Genomic DNA, 21,155 nt, shown 5'->3' on the forward strand with positions numbered 1-21,155 from the left:
ATTCATATGATTATCATGAACCCTTTATTGTTGGGTCAAATTAAGGATTTGAATCGTAATTAAAAACGCATTAGTTAGTGCTTAATCATTGATTAGTCTCATTAATCTTCTTTGGATGTGATGGTTTCGGTCATATCAGTCGACCTTGATCAGATGCTGAGTCCCTTAATCGATCATGCGGATATGACGGAGACAACTTTATTTTTACTTAAACATACCTGATTTTTCTTCTTAATATAAAACATATATGATTTTTCTTCTTATTCAAACATACCGAATTATTTTTTATCTTTAGGTCCTTATAGACATTTTGATATGCAAAATTGTTTCCATCGGAAGCATTTGTCATACGGTTGTCCTGGTGCCGGCAGCACCTTGCATATGAGTCAAAGGGTTTTGTTTTGTTATTCATTAATTCGATTTTTTCTATATATTCAATATAAATTAATTTATAAGATAAGAAAGGTTTTGATTTTTTATTTTCTTCTTTCTTTCTCGTGAGTTTGAGAACAAAAGTGGCACAGAAGGAGCCTCTGGGATTTTCATCTTTGGCTCCAAAATCACAAAAACAAGAGGTAACCATATATGTGTTTAGATATACATGTATCTATATCTATCTACTTTTTTCAATAATGAGCATTTCTGATTCAGAAGTATTCTATGTCTTCCTTCTCTTCTCCATATTTAAAACATCACTCTTTCTCCATTTCAAAATAAAATTATCACCATTTTCAACAACACTAATCATGAAAACTTCAAATATTTAATAGGAATAATCTCAACACGATATCATCAAATTTAAGCCAAAAGAAATGATATATTGAAAACTTGCATCAGCTTATAATTCCTTTTTTTTTTTAAATTTCAGTTTTTTTACATGAATTTCATGACGAGAATACATTTTTTTTCATATCATAAATCAAAAGCTTTATAATAGAGTAGGGAAGAATGATATATTGACAACCTGTTTTACTATACAACCTCTAGTTGATAATATTAAAAAGAGTATTTTTGTTATTTTATACAAAAATTAAAATTTTAGGTCAAGAAATATGGTTGTACACTGAAACAAGATTGTTAATGTATTATTTTTCATGGAATAAATTGTCAATGTATCATTTTTCATGAAATAAGTTGTCAATATACCATTATTTAGTGAGATATTGATAACCTACAATTTTTTTTCTCTAAATTTTCAATTTTTTTGAATGACGAAATTACCCTTTTTTTATTATGGATCAATATATCATTATTTTATTTAATACCCCATTCACAAATAATCCCAATTTGTAAAAATGCATATTATTCACTTGTTTAGTTCCACAAATAATAATTTACTCCCTTCAAAGAAGTAAATTTTGTTGTTTGCCTCCAAAATTTGATAGCTTGTATGATCTTCAATGTTCCCAAAGCTGCAACTTTTCTTTGTACATGGAAAGGGCACCAAAATATTTTTAAAGCAAAAAAACTTGTGAAGAAAATAGAATGAGGTAGCTAAAAGAGTTGTAGAGAAACAAGGAAATAATGGTTGGTTATGGTGCACTGAGTTAAGTGTTGTTGTGGAGCATATGCAGAAGAAAGAATAATGGAGGGAAACGACGACAACAGAAGGCGCTCAGAGGCGATAAAGTTGGAGTCGTTTGCGAGCGTATCAAAGTACGGGAGAGCGTTGTTGGCGACGCCGTGGAGGCTGGCGGATCGAGTGACGGGGCGGTCGAATGAGGAGGTGGAGTTGGTGGAATTGAAGAGGCGAAGCCAGCACGAGATGAAGAAGACGCTCACGTGGTGGGACCTCATATGGTTCGGAATGGGCAGCGTCATAGGTTCCGGCATCTTCGTCCTCACCGGCTTTGAGGTCAAGAACCACGTCGGACCCGCCGTCGTTTTGTCCTACGTTATCTCCGGCGTCTCCGCCATGCTTGCTGTCTTCTGCTACACCGAATTCGCCATCGAAATTCCCGTCGCTGGTATCTTTGCTTTCTTCTGCTACTTCCTTATATTCAAACCTCACAAAACTATAGAATAGTAGTTATGATATTTTGATACTTCCTCACCTTACACCCACAATTAAATACAAAAATTAAAAAAAATATATATAAATAAAAAAATTAAAAAAATATATCTTTCTACTCCTAAAAAAATCTCTGAAAGACACTATTGCACATTTTTTTTTTTATCAACAAGAAATAAATTGAATAAACTGGGATACTTCAGGGGTATCTCAACCCGTATACAACAACAAAATGTTGCCTTCTTCTTAGAGCTAAGAAGAACCTCCCTACATATGGCTTACCTACATGATTATAACCAATAACACCTGAACAAGCATGAGCACTTGATCAGCACCTAAACCAAATTACATCAAAGCAAGCAATCATAACCATAAACAGAAAAGGTTACTGGTATAAGCACCTAAACCAAATTACATCAAACCAAGCAAGCATAACCACAAACAGAAAAGGTTACAGGTATACCATAGTAGCTTTTATACCGACATAGACAATACCGTAATACTACCAGCAACCTCTATCTCCATCGATACTTTAACCTGTTGGCCGAAAACCATCTGGCAAGCCTGCAAAAAACTCCAGCAAGCAATGCAAGCAATACCTTCCCATCCCAGAATTTTACCTAGAACTTCCTGCTGCAAAAACCATGATCAGACTGCTATACTCCTTGGCATGTCCTCCTAACTGTTCCAAGCACTTAACAACTCCATAAGCCCAATTGTTGCTTATCCACCAACAACTTGCTTTCGTTCACAATAAATAAACCAGCAACCTCCTCTTATGAATCCTTGCGTACGCCACCTACCTGCCGTATAGCAGTTGGACAGAATTACCAGCCAACAGATAGACTCCTTCGACCAGAGCCAACCACCCAGGGATTACCCCAGTACTCCAACTGCTCCTGCCAGGCATTGTACCCAAACCCAACCCCATTATCAGAAGGCCGACATTGAAGCCCGCCTTCGTCCCTGCTCCAGATCAGATAACCCTCTATAATCCTCTTCCATCAGCTGCTTATGATACCTGCAACAATTTATTTATAGGTACTAATACATGACCAAGGGTTCGTTATCCAATCAGAGAACGAATAGCAGAAATTATGTCCCTTATGTTTTAACCACAACCATGATTTAAGTTGGGCCTTATGAAACACCTCTTCTTCATCCACTATACCCTCGTTGAATGCCACGACATTTCTATGTTCCCATATGCTTCGCACTATAGCTGTCCACACCCCTTTCCACACCATATTTTGTTTTTTACTGTCATTTATCAAGGTAAACCCTTCAAAGTGAGCTACCATGTCATTGTGTTGGACAAACAGAATCCCAATCCATTTAAAGCACATGTTCCACACCCTTCGTGCACAAATACATTCCATGAACAGGTGTTGACAGGATTCCTCCTCTACCAAACAAAAAGCACATCCCGTGGTATTCATCACAATCCCTCTCTTATTCAAGCCTTCCCTTGTAGGGAGTCTCCCCCACAACGCCCTCCAAGCCGTAAGCAACACATTAGGGAAAGTCTTCGCCTTCCACAGGATACTAAACACCTCTTTATGGGGACCCGCATCTGACATAGCTAAAAGCTCATATGTTGATTTCACCGAAAAGCATCCATTTACGTCACTTTTCCAAGTCAAGGTATCCTCCTCGTTCTTCCTAAAGCTAACCCTGGATATATGGTTTAGAAGCTCCGATTCCAAACGCGATTCCCATTCAAATCTTCTTCTCCTCCACGATAAAGACCACCTCCATTCCACGTCATCCCACCCTCCTACCTCACCCACTTTCTGACCCTGATTCAACGACAGTGAGAACAATCTTGGATACAAAGATTTCAAGTTCGAATTACCAACCCACACATCCTCCCAAAAGCTTACTTTATCCCCTCTCCCTACCTTCCACCCAATTTGTTCCTGGAACCACCCCTCCCCTCCACCTTCTCTACACACCTTCTTTATGTCTCTCCACCACCAGGACTGGTATTTCAGAGGGACGTCGGCACCACTTGGGTCCGTACCGTACTTAGAATGTATAACTTCCTTCCATCTACCTTTTCCCTCCGATACGCACCTCCATTTCCATTTAGCTAACAACGCATGGTTAAACTTTCTAATGTCTCTGATGCCCAGTCCTCCTTCCCCCTTCGACCTGCATAAATCTTTCCACTTCACCCAAGCAATAGGCCTCTTCTTCTTACCCCATCCCCACAAGAAGCTCCTCTGAATACTAATAATACTCTTACAGACCACCTCCGGAGCTTTAAACAGGGACAAATAATATAGCGGAATAGCGGACAAGACTGATTTAATAAGACATAGCCTTCCTGCCATGGACAGAAATCTCCCTTTCCATACACTTAGCCTTGATTTCAGCTTTTTCAGAACTGGCTCCCAGAACTTCTTCTTCCTCGGATTACCCCCCACTTCTATTCCCAGATAGGTAAAAGGAACCTCCATCTGTGAACAATTCAAAGTCTTTGTATAACAGTCCATATTGCTTTTACAGACATTTATGCCAGCTAACTTTGACTTATGGAAGTTGATCTTCAAGCCAGATGCTACCTCAAATCCTCAGAGAATTGCCTTTAGGGTAAAGACATTGGAAAAAGCATCCTGACATAGGAACAGAGTGTCGTCAGCAAACTGTAGCATTCCGAGCCCTACCTCCTTTCTGCCAATATTGAGGTTGTCGTACAGGTTGGCCTTCGTAGCTTGCCTGACTAATCCTGCAAGCCCTTCAGCTACCACCAAGAAAAGGAAGGGTGCTAATGGGTCCCCCTGCCTTAAACCCCTTGACGGGTAGAATTCCTCCGTTGGGCTTCCATTAACCAAGACTGACACTGAAGCACTAGCCAGACATCCTTTAATCCACTTAATCCATCTACCATGGAATCCCAGTCTTCGTAACATGTCATAAAGGAATTCCCAGCTAACTGAGTCGTAGGCCTTTTCAAAATCCACCTTAAAACACAACCCACTCATCTGGCGCCTCCTGAGTTCCTCAATCACCTCATTAGCCGTTAGGACACTATCAAGAATACCTCTTTCCTTGAGGAAGGCAGATTGACACTCATCTATAACATCTGGTAGCACTTTCTTAATCCTCTCTGCCAGCACCTTAGAGATAACTTTGTACATAACCCCCACCAGGGAAATAGGTCTATATTGCTCAAGCTTAGCAGGGTCCCTAACTTTTGGAACAAGAGCAACAAAGGAGGCATTACAACCCTTAGGTATGCACCCCGTCTCATGGAATAGAGCCAACGCTTCTACTATCTCATCTTTAAAGACCTCCCAGCCCTCCTTAACGAAAAACAGATTGAACCCATCTGGTCCAGGGCTCTTTGACCCATCACAAAGCCATACTGCTTCCTTAACTTCTTCCTCAGAGAAAGCCTTAATCAGCCCCATGTTATCCTCTTGTGATAGAGACTTAAAATCTACATTATCAAGTCTTACTCCAAAGTCTTTGGTGGCTTTAAATCTACTATCAAATAGCTTCTTCGCTTCATTACGGACCGTACTGGGTTCCTCAATCCACTGGCCCCCTACCTCCACCCCTTTTACTTCATTTCTAAGCCTTCTCCATCTCAAAGACGAGTGGTAGAATTTGGTACAAGAGTCCCCGTTTTTGAACCAGCTGGCACGAGCCTTCTGGCGAATGAGGGACTCTAACTTCTTATCAATTACCACCAGCCGACTCACCAAATCACCCCTTTTCAACCTATCATCTTCCCTCAGGCCATCCAGACAATCTTTGCAATCCAGTTCTTCAATTTCCTTTAAAATCAAACCTTTTTGGGTTTGAATATTGCCAAACACTTCCTTGTTCCAGATCTTGAGATCACCCTTCAACCTCTTCAGTTTCTCCTTGAAAAACACAAAAACATTCCCCTCTACCTGGTAGGATAACCATTTTTCCTTCACCATCTCACAGAAGCCCCTCTCCATAAACCAGGCATCAACTGAACGGAACGGTTTAGGCCCCCAGTCCTTCTCCACTGACTTCACCACAATTGCACAATGGTCAGAGACTTCCCTTCGCATCACATATTGTTTACTCATGGGCCATATAGCCAACCAGTCTTCCGTGACTAACACTCTGTCAATTCTACTTTTTGCTGACCCATTAGACTTAAACCACGTATACTTCTTACCCACAATAGGCAAATCCAAAAGAAGGTTAGTATCAATGAAGCTATTAAAACCTACTATCTCACTGGAGAAGTCGCCTCCCGTCCTAGTACCCTTCCTTTCTGTACAACTTCTAACTGCGTTGAAATCTCCACAGAAACACCACACCTTCTCTTGTGATGCCCGTTTCAGATTAGATAGATCCTCCCATAGTGTCTTTTTATCATTCATCGAGCAGGCCGCATAAACATTTACCATAACACAGCTAACATTGGCTTTAAGATGGTTACCAAAGATAGCTATATATCCCTTCCCCATCTCGTGACTGCTGTACAGAAACACATCTTCGTTCCACATAGATAGCAAGCTTCCACAATCATTTTCCCCTCCATTATGCAACCAACCAACTCTATTATTCCCCCATACTGAGAAACATCTAGCCTCCGAAATAACCTTTGCCTTTGTCTCCTGTAGGCACACAAAATCTGCCCCTTCATTTTCTATAACATGACTCAGATACCTCGTTTTGATAGTCCCCCCATGCCTCTAATATTCAAGTTGACGACTATCATAAGGAGACATTCTTACCTCCCCTCTTAGCACGCACCAGAACCTCAAGGTCGCGTTCTTCCATTCTCCCGAATTCAGCGACGACCTCTTTCTCTTCCCCCCTACAAATTAACCCAGCTTTCTTGCCAACTGCCCACAGTCTATCCGGTTCCTCCTCATCAACAGGGTCCCTCAACCGAGAATTACAGTTTCTAATGGCTATGTCTGAAATTGAAAGAGACGACGAACCTGCTTGGAAAAGCGGTATCGACCCTCCCCTAAGTTGTTTGGCACTTATTCTGGCCGATCTCCTTAGCTGGGGGCACGAGTCCCCTAACTCCATCAACCCTTTCTTTTTCCATCTACGCGGCGGGGAAATCGACCTGCTTAACCTTCTGGTCCCGTCCTCCTCGCACAGCAACGGGAACTCACCTCCTTCCTTGTCGTCGTCAGCTCTAAATTGGTCTAGATTGCGGCAATGCTGGTCCTCGCGCCCCATCTTCAAAGAATTCAGACCACTTTTGGCCAGATTACAACGACTGTTACCTTGGGGTATTGCTACGCCTTCATTCCTCTCCCTGTTCAGAGAATGTACGCTGCCCTCCATTCCGCTCGTGATAATTTCATTGCTACCAACACCCCTCGGCCCAACCGCCTCCTGCCCAGATAGGTCTAAACACCCCTCACTCTCTTCTATCGCTTCTACCTGCTGGGTTGGCACCAAAGTGTTACCCATACGTAAATGGGCCTCGGTATTGTTCACCCGGCCCAACACTTTGGGTGACTCCACTTGGATAAAAGGGCACTCCACCTCGATTACTGTTCTGGCCGCCTCGTACTTCGAAAGGTTACTAGGAACAGCATCTCCACAGAGCTGATCAAGAAAAGTGTCAGACAAGCAACCACCATGCCCCTTACGTCCCTGTCTAGCACTAGGCTGAGCAAAAAACCTTCCTTTCCCCTTACCATCTTTTCCAGTTTCCATAAGCGGCAAAGTTGACTTCAGCCCTGGGTGTTCCCCTTCTCCGTTCTTACGTTCTCTACCTCCCTCCCCCACTGCCCTTCCGCCGTCGTCCCAAGAACAGCGAGAACACTTCTCAATACTCCTTTCGGTTAAAACAGTCTCCTCAACATACGTCTCTGAAGACGAAACACTATCGGAGGAAGCTTCCCAAGAGAGGTTTTCCTTGCATCCCCAACCAAGACAACCTAATGGTTCCTCCTCCACTAAGACACTGCACTTATGACCATTAATCTGGATGCTTCTCGCCCATCTCACGCTACCGCTGTTCTGGACCCTTATTTTCACCCTGGCAAATTCCACCACCTCCCAGGAAAGGGTAGCTTCGTCTATGGCAACCACCTCTGCCTCCCTTGACATTGCATCTATCACTTTCATAAAACAATCCTTATTCCATGCTGGTAGGGGCACCCCAAAACACCTCACCCAGACACATTTATGGCTTGCACCACTACTAAGCAACCAAGGGTTAACACTTGAGAAGACGCTTTCGAACCACCCTGTGTTCTGCTTCATGATGATCGCTAGGTCCTCCCCTTTAGTTGGTGACAGCAGAACCATGTTGTCACCCATGAAACGCGCCCTAACCATAGACAAACCACCTTTCACGATCTCCTCCTCCAGCTTAACAAACTCCATACCTGCACTCAGAGTCCCTACAAAGCTGTTGGCCAGCCACTTTGGCACGTCATAATGAGTATTAATGGCTAGACCCTTCCACCCTTCCTTAGGGGTACCCCTAACAACTTCGGCAAAGGTTTTTTTCCTACTCTTCTCCACCCATATCCCCTTCCTTCCTTGTGAACCTCTCCCTACTTCACCCAACAGGGGTTTAAATCCAACTTCCTTTTGACTCCCCGCGTGTCTCCAGTCCTCCCTATTTGTGGCATCCTGGAACCTCCGAAACTTTGGAATATTCACATGAAGTTTCTGATTCCCTATATATATCTTATCCAGTTCACCTTCCAACCTCGCCACATTTTTCACATCCAGAAATCTGACAAAGCCAAACCTCCTCCCCCACTTATTAAGCCTACGAGATATGAAGACCTCACTCACCGTTGCCCATTTCTGGAAAACCTTTACCATATCTCTTTCTCCAAACCCATGGGGGATGTTCGAGAAAAAGAAAGTGGAGAGCACATCGCCATTCCTTCGTTCTTCGAACCTACTATACCCCTGACCTCCGCTCCTACCACGCCCTAGACCTTCACTCCAGCCAGCGCGTCCAACACCGTTCGCCATCGGAATGTCGCAAGTAGCGTTTGATATGCAATATTTGACACTTTTGCACATAAATATTTATTTTCAATTTATATAATTCAAAATTATATAATATATAAATTTGTGTCCTCGTGTGTTTCATTTTAGAGATCATACGTATCTCCGTGTCCGTATCTCCGTGTCCGTATCCGTATCTGTACTACATAGGTTGTAAGTGAAACATGTAAAAAAAACATTTTTGAATTTAGAATGATTAGGTCCGAAAATATACTATAAGTCTTCAAGTTTTTGTTTTTCATTACAACCCCATAAACTAATGATTGTTCAATATTTCACATTGATTAGACTTTATGACATTTTATTTTTTATATGCGAGTGTAAAGTTTATATTATAAGTCAGTTTTATAAGGTTGAGTTAAGTTTAAAGTTTACTTTTTAAAATAGTATCAGACTCATTTCGAGTTCATTCTATTGATTGTTTATTGGACTTATCCGGTTATTCACTATCGGATCATTCATAATATATACTTCCACGCATGAGTTGGTAGTCTTTGCATGAGGGGTATATTGAATATCTCATATCAACTAGAGATTATGACGTTTCATTCTTTATAGATGAGTGAAAATCTCATCTTATAAGTCGATTTTATGAGGTTGAATTAAGTTTAGAATATTTTTTATTAATATTAAAAAAAATATACTTCTAAGCTTGATGAGTTTAAAAATAAATATATATAATAAGATAGTAAGTTTGGAATTAGATGATATCATTACCCTCGATATTCCTACCTAAAACAAAATGCACACATGCATAGAAATTTCTGCTACACTTTAGCATGTTATTCTTATAGAAAACTTAAAATTAAACAAATAAAATGATGCATTAACAATCACCAATACTGGATTAATTAGGAGGTTCGTTTGCGTACTTGAGAGTGGAGCTTGGCGATTTCGTGGCGTACATAGCTTCCGGCAACATCCTTCTCGAATACGTGGTGGGCGGCGCCGCCGTGGCACGCTCCTGGACCTCCTACTTCGCCACTCTCTGCAACCAAGACTCCGACAAGTTCCTCATCCAAGCCCACCACCTCTCTCCCGATTACAGCCAACTCGACCCCATCGCCGTCGTCGTCCTCTTCATCATTGGCCTCTTCGCCGTCTTCAGCACCAAGGGCTCCTCCCGCTTCAACTACCTCGCCTCCATCATCCACCTCCTCGTCCTCCTCTTCATCATCATCGCCGGCCTCACCAAAGCCCGCGCCGCCAACTACTCCTCCTTTCTTCCCTTCGGGTCCCGCGGCATCTTCCAGGTAAACAAAATTTTGAATCATTTGCATAATTTAAAATCAGTTTGATTAGTTGATTCATTATCTACTTCGGTAGAGCTAGTTTCAGAGTAGTTTAGCTGATGAATCTGATCCATCCCTACTTGCAGGCGGCGGCGGTGTTGTTCTTCGCGTACGTGGGGTTCGACGCGGTTTCCACGATGGCGGAGGAGACGAAGAACCCTGGCAGGGATATTCCGGTGGGGCTGATAGGGTCGATGGTGTGCACGACGTTTTTGTACTGCATGCTGTCGGTGACCCTTTGTTTGATGCAGAGGTTTTCGGAGGTTGACGAGAATGCTGCTTTCTCTGTGGCGTTTGAAGCGGTGGGGATGAGTTGGGCGAAGTACATTGTTGCATTTGGGGCGTTGAAAGGAATGACGAGTGTTCTCCTTGTCGGCGCTGTGGGACAAGCCAGGTATCTCACTCATATTGCTAGAACACAATTGCTACCTCCATGGCTTGCTAAGGTACGTAACAAATGTTGCCAAAATGATACAAACCACATCAGAGAACTCACATGTGAAACTCAGATTGAACTCTTATGGTGTGTACAATTCAAATCACTTTTTTCTTAGTATCAAACAATCTTTTGGAAAAGAAAAAATGCATAACCCTTTAGTATTTGTGGGGGTTTTTTAACCATGATTAGGTTATTTTTTTTGCTTTTTACTAAAATGGGGTCTGTTTAAAAAATATGATATGACAAGACAGAAGTCGTGCCTAATTGGGATGATTTGTGCATATGAAGTTGTGCCAACTTGACACGACTTCTGTCCTGTCATATTCCTGCTCTGTGAAGTCGTGTCAAGTTGGCACGATTTCTGCCACGTCATAATTTTTTATATTTTATTGTTTATATATTGGGTAGTAAGTTATGTAATGTTAAAAATTAATTTGATACATAATTTTCTAAGAGTGTTAGTTTTAAGGAACAAAAAATTGGATAATCGTGTATGGATCATGTTTGACGGTAATGTAATACAATAACTTGATTATTTGATTAATTAAAAAATGAAGAAAATTGTTATTGAATTTGGAAATAAATAGATAAATAAAAATTTATTGTATTTGGAAAATAAATAGAGAATTATTGTTGTGAATTTGCAAAATAAATAGCTTGAGAAGTAATGATTTTACAGAACACGTAATGATGAAAAGAGATTAATTAGAACTAAACAAATTATGACGTGACAAAAGTCGTGTCAAGTTGGCACGACTTCAGTATGACAAGGCAGAAATCGTGTCTAATTGAGACGATTTGTGCATATGAAGTCGTGCCGAATTGGCACGACTTCCTAAATTTATAATTTTTTTTAAACAAACCCTATTTTAGTAAAAAAAAAAAAAGTAACCCATGATAAAAACCCGTATTTGTGTCTGTGCTATGTAGCTTACAACCCTTTTTATTGCAACCCCATTTAGGTAAATGAGAGAACTGGGACACCCATCAATGCCACGGTTGTGATGCTTGGTGCCACTGCAATTGTTGCATTCTTCACGAGCCTTGATGTTCTTGCTAACCTTCTTTCAATCTCCACTCTCTTCTTGTTCAGTCTTGTGGCACTGGCCTTGTTGGTTCGCCGCTACTGTGCAAGAGGGGTGGCTACACAAGCCAACATAGTGAAGTTCGTTCTCTGCATTGCTCTCATATTGGGTTCTTCTGTTGCCTCAGCTGTTTATTGGGCCAACACCACAAAATGGGTTGGTTACACAATCATGGTGCCGCTTTGGCTCCTGGGAACAGTGGGGATTTGGCTTTTGGTGCCAATGACGAAGAAGCCAAAAGTTTGGGGTGTGCCACTGGTGCCATTCTTGCCATCAGCTTCCATTGGCATCAATGTTTTCCTTCTGGGGTCGTTGGACAAGGCTTCGTTTAGAAGATTTGGATTCTGGACTGCGATTTTGCTGGTGTATTACCTCTTTGTGGGATTGCATGCCTCTTATGACATGGCACAGATACTGAAGAAGGAGAGAGTGGAGAGCATGAGTGAGTCAAAGTTGGATGAAGAAAATGTTGTTCCATCTCTCACAGAGTCTGCTACAAAAAATGAAGATCATAATAATATAAACAATTGATGTGGTTCATGTTTATCTTCCACTCTGTATGTATGTGATTATTGTTCGTGTGGAAATAAGGTTTGTTTTCTATGTGAAACCATCGTTTTCCAGAGGCAGAATTTATGTTCAATTTGGATGGATCAACATGATGAAGAGTCCAATCTTTCTGTCAAGAATTCCTAAACACAGGTTCAAAAAAAGTGAACATTGCTAATAGTACAGGCTTAGATGTTCTTCATATTGGTCATGAATGGTCGCATAATTTACTTCACGTTCCATCTGTAACAAAGAATTTTGCTCAGTATGTTAAAATTTCCTTTTTCTTAAGGATAATGATGTTTATTTTGAATGTATCATATTGTAATGTGAAAACTCAGGGTAACCAATGATTTTGAATTATGAATTCCTTAACGAGTAGAGTTTGAAATAATCTACAAAATTTTGTATCTAAAGTTGATACCATGTTGAGATCAAGCTTTTTTCAATTCGCCTGATTCTGCAGTAAAATGAAAAGAAGTGGTCGATATTTAGTTCTTTCTTTGCAGGCAAGAAAAAATGTAAATAGTTTTTTTTGGATTCTATATCTATGGACCCAATACATCAATATCTCTTACTCAAATGTAACGAAATAGACGTATATATTAAGTATTATAATAGTTTTTCCTATAAGAGAATTAAGAACTGCAGATTTAATGGGTTTGACATCTTAAATATGTTTCAATCTTTAAATAATAATTCTACCTCCAATGAAAAATTTGCAGACAAGTCTTTTTCTTCTTGAAAATTGGATGGGCATTCATGACTAAAGACTTGTGGATGTCTCATACATTTTTCCTTCTCCTATTATGTTGCATGGGAACATATACCAATGTTTCAATAATGAACAACAAGTTTTGGTATCAATATTATTATTAAAATATTGCCATTAAACATGTTTCATAACTTGCAATTTGATATCAATATTATCATTACACGTGAAACTTGTAATTTGATATATTTTTCTCAGTTGATTAAATATCTAAATTGTGTAGCCACATTAACTAACAACCTTTGTGTGATATTGGATTGTATTTCAAGGACGATGATTGGAACCCTATTGGCTTCGTTTGATGGCATCAAAAGCTTGTATATGTCGGTTTTGATGTTTTGTATAAGGGTTGGGACACCCTTGAAGTGTCTTTTTTTATTTTATTTATTCTTTGCCGATAAAAAAAGCTTGCATATGTCATGCAACACATGATAAATTTTATCAAATAGTCAAGGTGCAACTCTATGTAATTAAGAGTGTACCAACTCAAACGTTATGATTAATTGTGATTTGTTCCATCTGATTGATCTCCTTCTATAGAAGATAATTGATGTCATCTATAATAAAAAGGTCGATCAAAATGAAAATAACATTATTCTTGCAATTGTTAAGTAATGTTCGAGTTCTAATCTTGAAAACTTTGAACACTATTTGTATTCATGTTAGGAATGACACATATTTTATACATACATTTATAAATTTATTGTACACCGGAAAGCACTTTATGTTTTATTTTCAGTTTTTTAACTCATTTTTTTTAGTAGTAATAAATTGGGTTCATATTTACTTTAATTTTTATTTCTTCAGTTAATATAACATTTGTTTATTGCTTTGACCATAAATTTTTTCTAAAAATTATTTTTGGCTTATTTCAATTGTACTGGATTCCACATTTAGGGCTTAAAAAAGGACATGTGGTTTGTTGCATTGAAGTTCTATGCTATTTTCTACAATTTTTAGAAGTTAATGCAAAATTGCTGAACTTTTGTAAGAAACTCATATGAATTTGTTTTTATTTAAAATTTTGTAATTGAGCTTATGGACCTAATTAGAACCCACATTTAGGCTCATGTTTACTTCATGCTTTAGATTATATAGCCTAAATGTGCTTTAAACATGTAGAAAAAAAATAGTATATTTACTTTTCAATTTCAGAAATTGTTTCTTCATCTAATTTTCTCTCGTTTTCTTTTAATTTTTTAAATTGACTCTTCCTCTCATTTGAAATTGAAATTTGCAGTGGAACTCAAGTCCTTTCGGTGATCATAGAAACATTATTAACCACTAGACCATACAAATTATCATTTTTATTATACTTATTATTATTAATATAATTGACAATCCAAGTCCCTTATTATTATAATTTATCAATTCTTTTTCTCTTTATCTTGCTTTATCTCATCTATTTCTTTTAGTTTTGTCCTTTATAAGTTTTTATCCTCCGACTTCTTAGGTGTGTAATGTATTACTATTTTTTACTTGATACTTAGATTCAAGACATAGATTCTTGAAAGTTGACTCTTTATTTAAAAGTTTAAGTAAATTGAGGGCATGCTTTATGAGTTTGGCTTCGATATATCCTATGAGTTTACTAAGTGTGAGTCACATAAAGTCCCTTTAATAAAAAACAAATGAAGTCTATTATTTACTAGATGTATAAGAAGCACAAAGCATGGATAAATGTTTTGTGACAAAGCTAAAGACTAAATACTAGATGCTTAAGAAAAAGTGAAAAACACATGAAAAAGTATTAAATGACCTTAAGAACAAATGATGAATCCAATGCAACATTGGATGACTAGAAGATCTTATACGTTTAAATAATAGCCTCGTAATTTTAAAATAAATCTTGACACACACATAATATATCGTTTGAACGATGTATGCTCATTTCAGTATAGTCAGATAATATAATTATTTGGATAAAATGTGTCTTTTTTTCTTAACAAAAATATAAAAGTTAAATATTTATAATAAAAACCTATAATAAAAAAACACACATAAATACACAACGAATCTTTTTATAATATCTATAAATAAAAATTTATAACAAATCTTTTCGTACTACAAGTTTATCATAAAATAGAAAAGAAAACAAAAGTACAAATGCTTAAAAGAGAGGTGTACTGGTATGGCCGACCGACATGATGACGTGGTTCGGTCTCCCTGACCGAGTTGACCGAGACACACGCTGACGTGGCTCGGTCTCTTTGACCGAGCTGGCTGAGATACCACGCACAACCAGGCCAACCGACACATATAACCATTAATACTTAAACCAAGGTCAGTGAAGTTAAACTACCATTAAGAATTAGGTAATGTAACCATAAGTGTGATCCATTTCACTAATAGGCCTAATGAGATAAGTCCATTAAAATAATATAAATAACACACATTTCAAGGAATAAGGTACGTCATTTATTACTGTGCACCTACCTGAGTGTCGATCACCCGTTTTACTAACTTGAGCCTTCTGCAGGTACCTCCCCCATTTGGCATTCACCTGAGACCGAGAGCCGAAGGAGAAAAGGATCCCAACAAAGCCCTAGCAACCTGCCCAACCGAAGGAAGAAGACAAAGACTTCAATAGTTCTCTAGGTCTCATCTCCCTAGCAGGAACAAGAGGTGTATATATAATTTATCTATATAATATAGAATAACCTTTTTGAAGTTAATGCTCTTAGTGTTAGATTCATATGATTTTTTTAACATATAGTAAATATAGTTTTTATACTAATTTTTAATGGACATAATTTTTTTATATATTATCTAAATTTGTGTTGGTTCTACTGGCTAAAGTGTAACTGTCAGAATAAAAAATCCTTTCAGAACTAACATATATTATTACAAGAAAATTATTAAATAAAAACTAATTTTAGATACAAAAAATAATTAGTTGTTACAGTGACTAAATTAGATGTCATTTTATAAACTAAAAAAATTATTGGTTTCTAAATTAGTTTATATTATTGATAAATAGTTTCTAAATTGATATTTAATTAGCTACCAAAGTTTTTGCTACTAAATTTAGAATCTAAATAATAAAATATTGGTAGCTAATTAGATACCAATTTAAAAACTATTTATCAATATAAGAAATTAATTTAGAAATTAATAATTTTTTTTAGTTTCTAAAATGGTCTCTAATTTAGTCATTATAGCAACTAATTATTTTTTTTTCTAAAATTGATTTTTATTTGATGATTTTCTTGTAGTTTGTAGTGTATCTTATTAAATATATTTATTTTATGTAGTATATATCCTTATTAAATATACTTATTTTATATTTGCTAAAGATTTTATGTACGTATACTAATTTTTGTGTACCAAATAAACTGTGACAACACAGGTTCCTAGTCAAAATTTGATAATGTGATGCTTATAGGCGTAATTTATAGGTTGTTTAAATGCAGAGCCAAATTGCTCTTAGACTTATCGAAGAACCAAACCAAGTACTATAATTTAATATGCAATATTCCATTATTTAATGAATTTCCATTTGAAATCATTAGAGTGGTCAATTTAATGTTTTAGAATTTTGATAATTCCTACAATACTCATTAATGAAACACCATTAAATTAGTGCATGATATGTTTATGGTATTAAAAAATCAACAACCCAACAAATTAAGCAGGTGAGGTGTGAAAATAGGTTCTTGTTGGTGTCTATATCTAGAAGAACTTGTAGATAAGTATATATTTTTATTTTTGTCTTTCAAATATTATAATTATATTATTATTTTAATCTCTTATGTGGTAGTAATTGTGGTCTCTCTTATTCTAATTTGGTCAATTATTGTATCAAATATGGTGGTTGTACTAATTTAGTTCCTCAATTAATTGAAATTTATTGATGTCACCTACACCCACTTGATAAAGACTGAAATTGCACCTTTGTATATTCAGGAATAAAATATCTAATTGAATAATGCTTGAAAAAACCTAATTGGTACATCCAAAACCTACAAAAATAAAACGACATATTTATAATTCTTGAAATTTTTTTTTGCATAATTTGAATATATAGAATATCAAAATTGTATAATATTGTTTTTGTATTAAAAACAAAAGAGTAAAAAACTATTAAAAAAATTAATTTTATAGAAAAAAAATAATTAGTCACTGAACTAAATTAAATATTATTTTATAAACTAAAAAAATATTAATTTCTAAAATAGTTTCTATTATTAATAAAATTCATAAATTGGTATTTAATTAGGTATTAAAATTTTAGTTACCAACTTTAAAATTTAAATTAATTAGTAATTAAAACTTTGATAGATAATTATATACTAATTTATAAATATTTATAATATAAACTACTTTATATATCAATATTTTTTTTTAATTTTTAAAATAGTATTTAATTTAATAATTAATTGTTTTTGTGTTTCTAAAATATTTTTTATTTAAAGATTTTTTTGTAGTTAAAGCAACACTTAAATATTTTTGTTTTCTTTTTCTAAACCCCATTATGATAAAATTGTGGCAGAAAATAAAACTATACCAGAAAGTGAAGGTGGGTTGGGTATGCTAAATTGCTTTTTAGAGCGTGTTTGGCTTTACACTTTGTAGACTAAGTGTGCTGCACTTTTGAATAAATTAATAACAAATTGTTCGTTTCATTCCAAACACATACTTGCTCTTTGCCCTCATTTGTTCCTGCATGTTGTGGAGAAGAGGGGAGGGGGGTTTGGTCATTTTGGAAGGTTCCAATGATAGATACTAAAAAAATTCATTCATATAAATCAATTTTAGAGACAAAAAAATAATTAGTTATTATATTGATAAAATTAGATACTATTGTAGAGATTAAAAAATTATTGGTATCTAAATTAGTTTCTATTATTGATAAATAATTTTTAAATTGGTATCGACTTATGTAGGAACTAATTGAAGGAAATAAGAAAAGACAAAAGTTCTATAAACTAATTGAATGTAATTGCACAAAATTGTAATACTGATCTGATTCATTTTGATTTACTCAATCATATATATAATAAAATTACAATTACCGAAAGCTATAAAATAAGAATACTAACATGTCTGGAAACTAACCATTAATGCAATATAACGGTAAAATAGTTGAAGGATAATAAAATCAGAATTAATAATAATAAAATCTGAATAACCAACAACTTAGATACCAACTTTAGAATTTAAATAATTGATAGTTAAAACTTAGGTAGGTAATTAGATACCAAATTAACTATTTATCAATAATAAAAACTAATTTAGATACCAATAAATTTTTTAAGTTTATAAAATAATATCTAATTTAATTATTATAAAAATTAATAATTTTTTATTTTTAATATTAGTTTTTATCTAATGATTTTTTTTAGTAGTATTAGTTTCATGCAGAGTCAACCAAAGAAGAAAGCAAAAGTGTAACTTTTCAAACATGAAGTGAAAAATTCACACCCTTTGCCTAATATAATGTTTGAAAATGAAGCACTTCTAATTTGATGAGCCACCCATCAATTTTGACTTCACATTTGGACTTTAGTGTCTTATCAAACTTTAAATCCTTTTTATACATATAATATTTCTTCCTAATCTCACTTTTTCTTTCACTTTGAAAATATGTCACACTTTGTTCTTGAATTCCATGTTTACTTTGTTTGAACTTTGGATGCACATTTCTGAATTTTGTGAAGAAAGATTGATTTGAACCTAAATCACTTTTCAACTACTCACAAAACCCTTTGGTGGTGAAATTTAGAGTGTTTCAAAGATACCTGCAAGAAAAAGGTCAACCAATTTCACTGCACATGCCACAAGTGTATAGCTTCAAGATATGTTTGGATATATAATAAAAGTTATATCAATGAAAATGGAATGTGTGTGTGGGTGTGTTTGGTTTAGGTTTTCAAAAAATCCACACGTTTCATGAAATTAGGTCAAATCTTGTTTTGCATAAGTGACAAATTTTAGCTCCTACTTTGAAGTTGATTGTAAAAACATAATAAAATACTAAAAAAATTATTAAATAAAAATTAATTTTCAAGACAAAAATAATTAGTTGTTATATTAACTAAATTAAAGATATTTTAAAAATTATAAAAAATAGTTTTTAAATTAATTTTTATTATTATTAAATAGTTTTTGAATTTGTATCTAATTAGCTACCAAAGTTTTTGTTACCAAATTTATAATATAAATAGGTGGTAGTTAAAACCTTGGTAGCTAAAGAAATATCAATTTAGAAACTCTTTAACAATCATATAAACTAATTTAGAAACAAAATTTTTTTTAGTCTCTAAAATTGTATCTAATTTAATTAATATAGCAATTAATTATTTTTTATCTCTAAAATTATTTTTTATTTGATAATTTTCTTTGTAGTTTTATTCAATTGAGACATGTTAATGGAGAGAGACAAATTTGATAAATATTCCTTGATAAACAGTTTTTTATTTTTAATTTATCTTCAAATTTATTTCTCAAAAATATAATGCATTGAGAGGGTAGAGTTATTTTAGTAAAATTATTCTTAACAGGCATGAAAAAAAAATCATGAATTATAGTTATTATGGGAAAGAATGACTTATGTACCTAGCAATTTAAATTTGTTTATTTGATTACGTTTTATATTTTTATAAACAAATATTTCACTATATATTTATTTTCTTTTACAGTGTTCCCTGTATTTCATTTGAATAAAATTTGATCTTTCTGCGTTGGTGTTAGAAAATTTGTTTTGTTCCTCCGTGATTGGTGTTTGTGTTTGAAGAGATAAGATGAAATTAGGGTTGTTGAAACTTGCAACTCTTGTATTTTTCTCTTCCAAATCCCAATTTCTCTGCTTAATTTAGTGTTTTCCGTTTGCAACCAATCATAGAATGAACTATGCAATTAAAAGAGAACTAAGAAAGAAAATATTACAAAATACAGTAAATAATGTGATGATAAAAAGAGATTATCACATATAAAATGCTTTTCCATCTGAATCAAACTCTCCATCTGAATGAACTATAGGGAATATAGTATTTATATTTATTACGTTATCAGGAATATGTGTATAGAAAAAACGTTACACTTTCCTTAAGTGGAATTGTTCATCGCTTGCGTTGCGCAGTACTGGGCTAAGATCAAAACTCATTGTGTTTTTGGGCCTATTAGGACGGTTCGCAGCCCATGCTAAACTCTTACGCTATCTCTTTTCCTAGATGGTCCCTCAATGAACTCGGTCAAATGTACAATAATCATAAAATAAAATTAGTTTATATATAAATTTTAATTTATAGAAGTTATATAAGAAAATTTTACTAATTAAACTTTCAGTGACTTTGGAAATATATAACACAAGCATTTCTTTTTTCTGAACAGAAATATTATTTAGGTTTTTTTGCTACATTACAAGATGAGAAATTTGTATAATAAGACTAGTAATGAAGGAGGTTAATCTTTTAACTGGTAGAACCTAATGATTATTATGTTAGTGTTTTGTTCTTTAGTGTAAAGCTAGGATCCTACTATACTTTGTAAATGATTGAGAAATTTTAAAAACTAAAAATAATAAAAATAAATAGTTGTTATATTAATAAAATTAGATACTATTTTAAAAATTAAAAAAATTATTAGTATCTAAATTAGTATTATTAATTAATAATTTTTAAATTAATATTTAATTAAATACTAATATTTTAGATATAAATTTTAGAATCTGAATAATTAGTAGCTAAAATTAAGTAGCTAATTAAGTACTAATTTAAAAATTATTTATCAATAAACTAATTTAAATACTAATAATATTTTAGTTTATAAAATAGTATCTAATTTAGTTTTTATATAAATTAATAATATTTTTGTTTTTAAAATTAATTTTTATTTAATGATTTTGTAGTATTGTGTCTCATGAATAATATATATTGTTTATTGATAATTTTTTTAAAAATATTTAATATGAAAGATGTAGATAATTGAGTGTAAAATTACAGTGTAACAACCATATATTATTATTAATTTATGGATTATGATAAGATTTTCAAAGAGTGCCTTATTTTATTGACCA

The 21,155-nt window shown here is 34.9% G+C and overlaps 1 protein-coding gene and 1 long non-coding RNA gene across 2 annotated transcripts; one reads left to right on the forward strand and one right to left on the reverse strand.

The window, feature by feature from the left end:
* Window positions 1-1,286: 1,286 nt before the first annotated feature.
* LOC137806204 (uncharacterized) lies at window positions 1,287-9,997 on the reverse strand. Its single transcript, XR_011080318.1, has 2 exons — window positions 9,874-9,997; window positions 1,287-2,015 (listed from the first exon to the last, which is right to left on the reverse strand). It is a non-coding gene; the product is annotated as an uncharacterized lncRNA (long non-coding RNA).
* On the forward strand, window positions 1,586-12,577 carry LOC137806203 (cationic amino acid transporter 1-like). The gene is made up of 4 exons (XM_068606197.1): window positions 1,586-1,967; window positions 9,857-10,254; window positions 10,380-10,739; window positions 11,695-12,577. Exons 1-4 carry the CDS (start codon window positions 1,586-1,588, stop codon window positions 12,346-12,348), a joined length of 1,794 nt encoding a protein of 597 aa, XP_068462298.1. The 3' UTR covers window positions 12,349-12,577.
* Window positions 12,578-21,155: the final 8,578 nt, after the last annotated feature.

Source organism: Phaseolus vulgaris, chromosome 3 (genome assembly GCF_000499845.2).
Source record: "Phaseolus vulgaris cultivar G19833 chromosome 3, P. vulgaris v2.0, whole genome shotgun sequence".
NCBI classification, from domain to species: domain Eukaryota; kingdom Viridiplantae; phylum Streptophyta; class Magnoliopsida; order Fabales; family Fabaceae; genus Phaseolus; species Phaseolus vulgaris.